The 12,331-nt window shown below is 38.1% G+C and overlaps 1 protein-coding gene across 1 annotated transcript; it reads left to right on the top strand.

Annotated features, from left to right (window-relative positions):
• Positions 1 to 2,163: 2,163 nt before the first annotated feature.
• Positions 2,164 to 11,820, top strand: LOC308408340 (signal-regulatory protein beta-2-like; the record flags this gene model as incomplete). Its single annotated transcript, XM_080900538.1, has 5 exons — positions 2,164 to 2,260; positions 9,459 to 9,791; positions 10,056 to 10,409; positions 10,487 to 10,612; positions 11,816 to 11,820. The coding sequence occupies 5 exons, from the start codon at positions 2,164 to 2,166 to the stop codon at positions 11,818 to 11,820; spliced, it is 915 nt and encodes a 304-aa protein (XP_080756664.1).
• Positions 11,821 to 12,331: the final 511 nt, after the last annotated feature.

Genomic DNA, 12,331 nt, shown 5'->3' with positions numbered 1-12,331 from the left:
TATCTGAGCCGATCGACACATCGTCTTCAAACCCCCGCGGACTTTCACTACTCGGGTTAAACATGATATAAGTCGCTTTGATAACCTAAAAATGTTATTGTTTGGCTTTTTCAGTGTTTTATTTGTTCGTGAGTAAATCGGTTTGGCTGAGATTAAAGTTATTAGATTAGATTAAATTAAATTTAACTTTATTAATCCCTTGGGAGGGTTACTCCGGTGTTTTCACAAAGCTGAATGAACGTCAAACAGAAAACTGATTAAACAAAGTGTGAGACGGTCGAGAGTTTACGTCAGTGCCCAGTTATATTTTAGATAGCAAGGAGCAGACAGCAGAGTTTCACTCCACCGAGGGAGCTCGTGACGTACTACCCGGCTTTCTTTAGACTGCGAAGGCCGGGTCCTCAGGTGGAAGCAGCCTCTTAATTTGGACACCCCCGCTGTTTCCGAGCCGGCCAATAAGAACGGTGATATTTAACGTATTTTATCCGATAAATAAACCCTGTAAAATGTATTTACCCCCCCAACAGCCCTTTTGAATGTCTCCCTAGTATGGCCACAACACCTCACTCTTGGAGCACTTTTTTGCCACATGTATCGCAAACCACGTCTCAGCAGTTTGTGGAGGTAAAATACGTCCGCACAATTACGCTCAGCCATTGTTGTGAGTGCACGCGCCATTTATACAGCCGTATTTCGCACATGACTATGAAAGGCGGAAGAGGAAGTAGTTCCTTTGAATGTAGACAATCCGAATGATATAGTTTCTTTCCACTGTGTTCCTGTTAATTATAAACTACAAATTTACCCTAAGTTACTAAAATATCGATATTTTAATATGAGAATCGATTCTAGAACATAAATGATTGGTATCGGAGGAATCGATATTTCAAGATCAATCCGCACATCACTAGTGTTGACACACCTTGTTATCTCTCTAACAAGGTTCCAAGTAGAGCTTCATCAGATAACAAGAAGAAATTGGAATGAGACAAAACATTTTTTTTTTACCGTGCAATTTATTGAAAACAATGCTTAGACTGAAACAGGCTGTTTTACAGCTGCTCAAAAGTTTAGGAGCACATTCCTTTAAAAGGCCAACTCTGTGTTAAATTGTGTTATTATTATTCGTTATCCTCTGTCCGGTAGTCACACTGTCATGACGTTCTGATGGCAAAGACAAAAAAACTTTCCCGTTTTGAACGTGGTCATGTTGTTGAACTGCATAAGCAGTGTGTCTCACTCTAGCAGCGATGCTGAAGTAAGACGTAGTACGACAATTTCCTAAATGATCCTGAGGGTTATGAAACAAAAAAGTCTAGTGGAAGACCCCCAAAAATTTCACCAGCACTGAACTGGAGGATCCAATTGGTTGCCTGTAAATTTTAGGTTTCATTTTAAAATTTTAGTTCTAACCTTTAGGGCCCTACATGGTCAGGCTTCTCAATATTTATCTGACCTGCTGAAACCACATACATCTTCTCGGGCTTTAAGGTCATTAGATCAGAGACTGCTGGTGGTACCGCGCACTCGTTTTAAAACTCGTGGTGATCGGGCCTTTCAGACTGTGGCACCACGGTTGTGGAATTCTCTGCCACTGTCTCTTCGCTGCACGGACTGCATTGATTCTTTTAAGAAACAACTGAAGACATTTTTATTTAGAAAAGCATTTGATTAATTTCTTCTTATGCTGTTTTTATAGTTTTATTGTTTTACATTGTTTTATTTACTGTTATATTGTTTTTATATTCCCATTTCCTGTGTTGTAAAGGACTTTGTGATTTTTATCTGTGAAAAGCGCTATATAAATAAATTTTACTTACTTACTATCCGTCAAGACACTGGATGATCCTTGACCTAAATTAAGGCCATTACTGGTGGCATCTGAGACTGAAGGGCTTCAAAAACAAAAAACATCTTTAAAGGCCTCGTCTCCTTGAACTGCAAAGAACTGACCATTTGGGCTTTGTAAGAGAGCTCCAAACATGGGACACTGAAAGGTGGAACAAAGTTTTATTCTCTGATGAGAAACAATGTAACCTTGATGGTCCTGATGGTTTCTAACATTATTGGCATGAAAAGCAGATCCCACCTGAAATGTTTTCTACTTGCCACAGTGGAGGGGGCGCCATAATGGTCTGGGGTGCTTTTTCCTTCTGTGGAAAAATGGGGCTTCAGGAGGTGCAGGGGTGCCAAATGGCCGCTGGCTATGTCCAGATGTTGCAGAGAGCATCCCTCATGACTGAGGGCCCCCGTCTGTGTGGTAACTACTGGGTGTTTTCAAAAAGACATCGCTACAGTACACAATGCTTGCAGGACAAGTGACTTCTTCCAGGAGAATGACATCACCTCTTTTGGAGCATCCTGTGTGTTCCCCTGATCTAAATCCAGTTGAGAACCTTTGGGGATGGATGGCAAGGAAAGTTTACAAGAATAGAAAACAGTTCGAGACAGTAGATGCCCTTCGTGCGGCCGTCTTCACCTCTTGGATAAATGTTCCCACTCACCTCATGGAAACGCTTTCATCAAGCACGCCCCAATAATTTTTTGAAGTGATCAACAACAACGGTGGAACTACTCATTACTAAATTCATATTTGGAACTTTGATTTCTTTTTTGGGGGGGTATACGTATTTTTGTGGAGGTGTGGTCGTAAACTTTTGATTAGCTGTAAAACAGCCTGTTTCATTTTAAGCTGTGTTTTCAATAAATTGCAGGCCCAAAACAATGTTTTGTCTCACTCATATTTATCTTTGTCTGGTGTATGTTAAGATGGGGTTTGTCAAAGTCTTAGAAACTATATTGTGGGATTGTGTTGCAGCTGAACAAAATTTTAAGTAGCTTAAGTAACTTTCACAAGGAGCAACTTTCTTGTAATTTTTTAGTGCTCTTGGGCAGTAGTTCCCCAGGCTTTCTAAAGGTCTTTCAAAAGTTTTACTTTGGACATTTGGCTGTTTTTTCACTCATTTATAGTCATAACAGATGAATTAGCACAGAACCAGTTTTTAATTGTAATTTGAAATGTTTTGTTACAAACAGGCTGTTGCAGTTTGACGGGCAACAAGGCATTTCCCAAAAGCAATTAGCTGAAAACTTGGTGAATAGTAGCATGCTGTGTGGGAAACTTAAGTAAACTGCAGAAGCAGAGGATGCTAAAAAAGTGGTTTGCCTAAAAAAAACTATTTACATACCAAATATTGACTTTGAAAGTCATTAGAATTGTATAAGATTTTTTTTGTTATATGTACTGTTTTCCTCTATTTGTGCAACTTTCAGTAAATCACTCTCCTATTTCCTATTTTGGTAATAAATATAAAGAAATGAGAGGTGGCACAACATTTTGCACAGTACCTTATTTTTTTTTTTGCTATGTGTAGCTCAGTGTTATACTCTCGTAAAGAATGGGATTTAGAATGAAACAGTGCAGATGATGGCATCTAAATACAATGATCAGTAAGGCAGTTAATTTTGGACACTGTACACAAAGTCTTTATTAACACTGTATTTGAGCCTAGATAGATAGATAGATAGATAGATGTTTCTACTTCCCCCTCCCCTTCAGGAAGGAGTCAAACAGTCTGATAGTGTGTGGGACAAAGGAGTTTTTAAGTCTGTTGGTTCTAGACCTAGGGAGAAGCAACCTGTCGCTGAGCAGACTCCGCTGGTTATTTATGTACATATGCAGAGGATGCCCAACATTGTCCATATTGTCTATCAGTTTCTTTATTGTCCTCTTCTCTGCCAGAGTGTCCAGCTTCAAGCCGATCACAGAGCCAGTCTTCCAGATTAGTTTTGTGTTGACTTTGTTGATATACATTTCTGATACTTAATAATTCTTCCGATAGGGAAAAGCTGTTTCTGAAGTGGTAAACTATGGTGAAACTGTTTGTTGTTTCAAAGCTACATTAAAACATTATGATCTTCCCTAATTTTCAAAAGGGACAACAACCCCCCATTATAACTCTTCTATCTGAAGTTGCTGGAAGTGTGTTTGGCTCACTAAATAGCTGTGCAGCAAACACAAAAATGGTCCACACACCACAAATGGACCCCATAGTTCCATTGGGCAAGCTGCAATTATGACTATTTAAGTTTTAGACTTAAGCAACCTCTATTGGACATAGAGATAAATGCATGTAAAATTTATGCTGGGGTCTTCACTCTTAGATATGACAGAGCACTGTAAATCAGATAACACTCGAGATCTAACCTAGATGTATTGCCTAAACCTAACCGGGCAGGATGTGAAAATGATAATAATCAATGACTGAAAGGAAAGTTTAAACATGGTCCCAGACAGGACTTAAACCCCTAACACGCCTATACAGGGAGTGCAGAATTATTAGGCAAGTTTTATTTTTGAGGAATAATTTTATTATTGAACAACAACCATGTTCTCAATGAACCCAAAAAACTCATTAATATCAAAGCTGAATGTTTTTGGAAGTAGTTTTTAGTTTGTTTGTAGTTTTAGCTATTTTAGGGGGATATCTGTGTGTGCAGGTGACTATTACTGTGCATAATTATTAGGCAACTTAACAAAAAACAAATATATACCCATTTCAATTATTTATTTTTACCAGTGACACCAATATAACATCTCCACATTCACAAATATACATTTCTGACATTCAAAAACAAAACAAAAACAAATCAGCGACCAATATAGCCACCTTTCTTTGCAAGGACACTCAAAAGCCTGCCATCCATGGATTCTGTCAGTGTTTTGATCTGTTCACCATCAACATTGCGTGCAGCAGCAACCACAGCCTCCCAGACACTGTTCAGAGAGGTGTACTGTTTTCCCTTCTTGTAAATCTCACATTTGATGATGGACCACAGGTTCTCAATGGGGTTCAGATCAGGTGAACAAGGAGGCCATGTCATTAGTTTTTCTTCTTTTATACCCTTTCTTGCCAGCCACGCTGTGGAGTACTTGGACACGTGTGATGGAGCATTGTCCTGCATGAAAATCATGTTTTTCTTGAAGGATGCAGACTTCTTCCTGTACCACTGCTTGAAGAAGGTGTCTTCCAGAAACTGGCAGTAGGACTGGGAGTTGAGCTTGACTCCATCCTCAACCCGAAAAGGCCCCACAAGCTCATCTTTGATGATACCAGCCCAAACCAGTACTGCACCTCCACCTTGCTGGCGTCTGAGTGGGACTGGAGCTCTCTGCCCTTTACCAATCCAGCCACGGGCCCATCCATCTGGCCCATCAAGACTCACTCTCATTTCATCAGTCCATAAAACCTTAGAAAAACCAGTCTTGAGATATTTCTTGGCCCAGTCTTGACGTTTCAGCTTGTGTGTCTTGTTCAGTGGTGGTCGTCTTTCAGCCTTTCTTACCTTGGCCATGTCTCTGAGTATTGCACACCTTGTGCTTTTGGGCACTCCAGTGATGTTGCAGCTCTGAAATATGGCCAAACTGGTGGCAAGTGGCATCTTGGCAGCTGCACGCTTGACTTTTCTCAGTTCATGGGCAGTTATTTGGCGCCTTGGTTTTTCCACACGCTTCTTGCGACCCTGTTGACTATTTTGAATGAAACGCTTGATTGTTCGATGATCACGCTTCAGAAGCTTTGCAATTTTGAGACTGCTGCATCCCTCTGCAAGATATCTCACTATTTTTGACTTTTCTGAGCCTGTCAAGTCCTTCTTTTGACCCGTTTTGCCAAAGGAAAGGACGTTGCCTAATAATTATGCACACCTGATATAGGGTGTTGATGTCATTAGACCACACCCCTTCTCATTACAGAGATGCACATCACCTAATATGCTTAATTGGTAGTAGGCTTTCGAGCCTATACAGCTTGGAGTAAGACAACATGCATGAAGAGGATGATGTGGACAAAATACTCATTTGCCTAATAATTCTGCACTCCCTGTATCATTACATTAACATTTTAATTTTATTTTATTTTTTACATTTTAAAGATGAACATTTTAGACTGGTAAGGATCCATCATGTCTATTGAGAAACACTGAACACTTAAAAGGGTTGTTTGAAATGATATGAACAACTGACCAATACAATCACTTCGTAGAAGAACCTGCTGACACACAATGAGGACAGAGAGTAAATATTCGAAAGTAAAGACGAAACAACTACAAGATGAACCCCTAACATTAATTAGAAAAGGAATTTACCTTATAATTAAAATGGCTAAATATATAAGGAAGTAGTGATGGGATTTCCGGCTCTTTTTAGAGATCCGGCTCTTTCGGTTCGGCTCACTAAAAAGAGCCGGCTCTTTCGGCTCCGAACCGGCTCTTCAGGTTGTTTTGTTGCTTTAATTAATTTATTATTAACAATAATATAAAATTATGCACAAAAGGAATTACTAACGTTAAAAAAAAGTGGTTTTATTTGTATATGTTTATATATAAATATATGTGGTGGCCCCTAGAGACAAAACACGTACAAACGCCAAAACACATTTCTAGCATGAACTGAACTTCCAAAGCAGAGCTACTAGATCACTTAAATTACACAATTGAAAGCATGTGTGTATTGTTTGTGTATTTATACACAGGCACTCATATATATTCAAATAATTTAAAAAAAAGTTCATTTACCTGTTACTACCACACACCAAATCCAGTCATTGGTACTTGCTGGCTTGTGTAGCCACAAGATAACAAAGGCTCAACACTGCGCCCAGCATCCTGGAGCACTTCTGTTGTCTTTTGTACGTGTTTTGAGTTTTTATGTGCTTCTGAGTTTTTTGTACGTGTTTTTACGTGTTTTGGAGTTTTTACGTGTTTTGGAGTTTGTACGTGTTTTTACGTGTTTTGGAGTTTGTACATGCTTCAGAGTTCGTACGTGATTTGAAGTTTGTATGTGCTTTGTCTGTAGGGGCCACTGTAAATATACTTTTGTTTTTTCACTCCACATAAAATGTAATAAATAAATCATATAATACAAAAATCAACTATTCACATTTCAAGTTTTAACTATTTACATTTTCAGCTTTTTCCTTTTACAAATTTAAAGTGAAAACAACACAAAACACTGCAAACCACAACACAATTAAATATAAATTATAATATGAAAACAAAAAGAAGATGCATATTCTCTGTCATATGGGCCTGCATGAATAAACTTTCTGAATCCTTTATCATCTGCAACCGAAAATAGTTGTGGATGATTACCAGAGGTGGGACCAAGTCATTGTTTTGCAAGTCTCAAGTAAGTCTCAAGTCTTTATCCTCAAGTCTCAAGTCAAGTCTCAAGTAATGTCAGGCAAGTCAGAGTCGAGTCTCAAGTCACTGGTGTAAAAGTCCGAGTCAAGTCACAAGTCTGAAACTTTGAATTTCAAGTCCTTTCGAGTCTTTAAAAAAAAGAAAAGAAAAAATAATGTCGCAGTTATATGCTAAATGTAAATATTAGACCATGTAATTTTAAAATCTGTGTTTTTCTCAACACATGACAAAATAGTGAACTTAGAAAATATACACAAATTGTGAAATTGCACCTCTTTAAAATGCAGCTCAATTAAAGCTAGCTCCAATAATAATTTTCACCGACAGTTCTGAGATAAGCTGCATGTTATTCTTGGATGCGGTTGTAGGACCAGCTTTAAAATCGCATGACAAAAATATCATACACATTAAAAAAAACCTGTATCACCAACGTAGCCTGGACAACATTTGCTAGTTAGATGAAGTCAGCTATCTCATCTTAGCATATTTATATGCATATTTATAATCATACGGTTCTTGGAGTGAGTGCAAACACTCATGAAGTTTAGTAACTTCAGGTCACTGCAACAAGCCCAGGTACAGTTTACCGACGGATGGGTACAGGACCTTGAAATGCACCGTGTAGAACGAAAGACCATCGTACGTATCATAAGTTTACCAGTCTCACAAATTGTCGTCATAAATACACATTCCTTAACCGTTTATTAATAGGACCTTTGAGCTCAACGGTAATTAATTAGTAGTGGAAATAATTTCTGGTACCCATCACAGAAATGTAGCAGTGACAATAATACTGTATGCTGTAATCGTACTGGGCAATTAGTGATACAAAAAACCTGTTTTATCCTGTGAATAAAAGTATATGTTTTTGTCAATGTACCATAATAACAGAAGCGAAACACAATATTGTGTCAGGACAATTCACTATTTATGCACAATAAACAAAGAAGCATAGCGCGACAATTTCTGTTCAGCGCCAGACTTGCTTGTAACCTATATCACCAATTATGTTATGAAAAATGACGTATTAACTACTAAAAAACACTGACCTTCGTGTAAATGCTTGGAGCAGACTAACCTGTGAGCTGGAGGGTTCTGGGACGTTATATTTGGTCTTTGAATGGCTGCAATCCAGTCGCGTCTTTGTTACTTCGGAAACATGGCTCGAACAATTTCTCTTCAACGACGTAATCCGATAACAACCGATCTCTTTACCCGTCGGCTTCCCGTGGCTGTCATGCGACCGGCTATTGCAGTTAATAATACAACGGCTTCTTGACATTTTTGTGTTTCTTTTTATCGCTGTGTGACTGATTTTAATTGAAAGCCTGCGTGCGCTAGTACCGCTTGCCACGAGTTCCCAGAATCCTTTGCGGTTCTACCCGTGAATGACGTCACATTTTCAATCTCTATATAATATGCATGTTAAATTTTATATTTGGGGTAAAATATCAAGTCTTTTCAAGTAAACCGGTTCAAGTCCAATTCAAGTCCCAAGTCATTGGTGTAAAAGTCCAAGTCAAGTCACAAGTCTTAGAACATTTTTTCAAGTCAAGTCTAAAGTCATAAAATTAATGACTCGAGTCTGACTCGAGTCCAAGTCATGTGACTCGAGTCCACACCTCTGATGATTACTATACCTTTCTAATGTGACGTTGTTGTCCCTGGCTCTCTTTCTCTCTCTCTGGCTCTGTTCCTGTGCTACTGAGTGTAACTACCGCCCCTCCCCCCTCTGCCCAGCATAAAGCACAAGGCTCAGGTGCGAAGTGAAGCGGAAAAAAAGTGCGAGAGAGAGAGGGTGAGAGAAAGAAAAAAAAACCCCACGTGACGGCTCGCGATAAGGAGCCGGCTCGCGTCGTTCACGTCAAAGAGTCGGCTCTAAGAGCCATTTCGTTCGCGAACAACCCATCACTATAAGGAAGAGATGACCTGCCCTGGACAACAGAAATGTGTGACAGGAAGTGCACTTGAACCTTTATTCTGTGGTAACCAATCAGATTCATTTGACAGTGTGACATGCTGTAATACCTCCTACAGTCAATGAAATACCTTCAAGCTCAAGAAAAGAGACACTGTCAAGATGATCGTGTTATTGGTTACACTGCTTTATCTCCATCAAGGATGTAAGTTTTTTCTTTATTTTATTTCGTATTCCGTGCATTCTGTATTCATGTTCATATTCATATTGTTTTCATGGTTTTTAATAATCATTGTGACTTAATATTGTAGATTCTGTATGTTTTCTTTCAATTTAGATACACTTATCCCGATAACTTCAGTTCAACTTGGTGAAACTGTAACCTTCACATGTGATCTGCGTAAGAATTCACAGTTCAACCGTAGAGAAGTCGACTGGTACAAGCAGAGTACCGGGGACTCTCTAAAATTAATATGGACACTGAAGGAATCTGCACAACCTGAGTTTTCTGCTGAGTTTAATCAATCAAGATGGAAGGTTAATTACAATGAAAATTCCACCAATCTGACCATTTTGAGGGCAAACCAAGAGGACGAGGGAATCTACCACTGTGGAATCACCGAGTGGTTCAAGAATACTGAATGGAGCAGCACATATTTGTTAGTCAAAGGTAATAATGCGATCTAATTATAAGTTTTCCCTAACTTTAACCAATAAAGCAGCAGTGTTAAGAAAAAATAACATCATTAATAAACATGTTTTGAAAACTGACATAATAATTTACATTTCATAAAATCTAAGATACATTTTATCTATTTTTTTAAACAAATTTTAGTGATTTCATAATATATTCCAAGTGAAATATTTCAATGCAAGGCACACAACTGTGTAACACCTAAAGTCACATTTGCTAACACTGTTTTATTTAATCCAGGACGCACTCAAAGAACATCAGACTATACTGTTGTTCAGACACCGCTGATAACAGTCCAGGAACCAGGAAACTCAGTGACTTTTCTGTGCTCAGTCTTCTCTGACTCTGACAAAAAGACATGTCCCAGAGATCTCACCGTGCTCTGGTTCAGAGCTGGATCACATAAAAGTTATCCAAAATTAATCTACACTGACAGAAACAAAAGTAAAGAATGTGATAAAAGATCTGACCCCCAGAAGAGTTGCAATTATACTTTTTCTAAAATTGTCAGCTCGTCTGATGAAGGGACTTACTACTGTGCTGTGGCCACGTGTTGGGAATTATTCTTTGGAAATGGAACTAAACTTCAAATAGGTAGGACTTTGAATAATATGACAGCTAGTTTTCTCTGTCTTTCAGAATCATTAATCATTTCTTTCCTTTTTTTCTAGAGCAAAAGGCAGGTTCTGAATTTACTGTGCTGGTTATAGCAGTAATCTGCTTGTTTATTTCTGTGATTCTCACTATTGTTTGCATCTGTTGCCGAACTCCAAGAGTAGCATGTAAACAATTTAAAGGTAAGTGTTATTCACTGACTCTTAAAAAATCATACTAAATCATTTTCAATAAATTGTATTTGGTACATATGTTATATACACTTTTACACTTGATATTAGCTGCTGAGTGCACACCCTATTACATTTGAACACATCAAGTTCAAGAACATAATTTTAATTTTTAAAAAAGTAAAATTGTCAAGTCCACAATTGAAAGCATGAGGTAATGTGGATTTTTATTTTTTTAAATCAACATTATGCCCAGAAAACAGCTCTTCACAAGCAAGACAAGATGCCTTGAGCCAAACAATGAATGAACATGTAAGTAATAAGACTAAGTCATAATTGTTAATTCAGGGGAACGATTTACTGTAGTTTTATATAACAATATGAATTTTATTTTGCATAGACTGAAAGTGGACATGATCTAAATTATGCTGCACTGCATTTCTCTGGAAATAAAAGTGCAAGAGGAAGGAAGAAGAAGAATGAACTGGAAACCGAGGAAACGGTGTATTCTCATATCAAAAGCAGAGTGTGAAAGTGTGTCTATACAAAACCTGTCTTTTAATACTGATTTGTTTAATTGGAAATAGAAAATACAAAGAACTTATTCCTGATTTTGCTGAAAACATGATGTTTTGCATATACTGTTATTTACATATTATTGTGTTTGCCTGTTCTTGTTTTCCTGTTTCTGTGTGATTTTACAAATGCTTAAATTAACAACATGACTCACGAAATCAATATTGGCTCACAGTGTTAATCGTGACTAGCTTAAGTCAGTCTGTCTGCATCCACTTTCAAATTGATTGAGATTAGAAATTTTTTTCACTATAAGTTTAATTATTCTGACTTTAGTCTTGCACCAACATGATTTGTCATTGAATTTGCGACATAAAATAGATGTTATTCCTGGCTTTGGAAAGGGCTAAAGAATCAAACAAGGTTGCAAGGGGCACTTGTCCAAATTGCTCTTTGACTTTTTTGGGGGGGAAAATATCACGCATTCCTACATAGGAGACACTATGGTGGGGATTCTACAATTGAATGAGAGATGACCTGACCTGCACTTCCCAAAAGGTTGATTCTGTTTATCTGGACGTAGCGTTTTCAGTGGGAGAAACATTTCGTCACTCATCCATCATTAGCTTATAGACAAACACCTAACACTAACTGTCAAGCACAGTGGTGAAAATATAATGGTTTGGGTTTGTCCAACAGCTTGAGCTTGGCCAAAACATGGGAGTTGGCAACAACGATCACGACTCAAACAAATCTACAGTATAACAGCTGGATTTACCTGCTGCAAATAAATTTACCTGCAAAATACCTACCTGGCCTCTCTCTAATCAATTATGTTGTAACTAGGAATCCAGCCTGCCTGCTAACAGCCACTCCAAAGCTCTGGTTCAAGGACACAACAAGTGCGATTTCACACTGCCATCATAAATCTAGTAAATATTTAGCAGCCCTTCCTTGCCCATTGCTGACATCCCTTCTGTGCTTTAACATAAACTCTAGTCACAGTCCAGTAGAGATAATGCTCATGTACCAGTTGTCCACTGAAAGACTTTGCCAAAATATAACCAGATTCTTTAAAGAATATTTTGACGTATTCTTAAGATTGTCCAATAAAATGTAACCAAATACATGTTTTAACACACCAGAATTAAATCTCCTTCCACTTGGCTATTAGTGCTATTTGACTGAAGTATCTGATTTGAATTACTCTAAAAT

The sequence above is a fragment of the Rhamphochromis sp. 'chilingali' genome, assembly GCF_963969265.1.
Source record: "Rhamphochromis sp. 'chilingali' genome assembly, chromosome: 13".
In the NCBI taxonomy this organism is placed as follows: domain Eukaryota; kingdom Metazoa; phylum Chordata; class Actinopteri; order Cichliformes; family Cichlidae; genus Rhamphochromis; species Rhamphochromis sp. 'chilingali'.
Note: the sequence above shows the minus strand (reverse complement) of the source record. Positions and strands in the feature narration are given on the sequence as shown.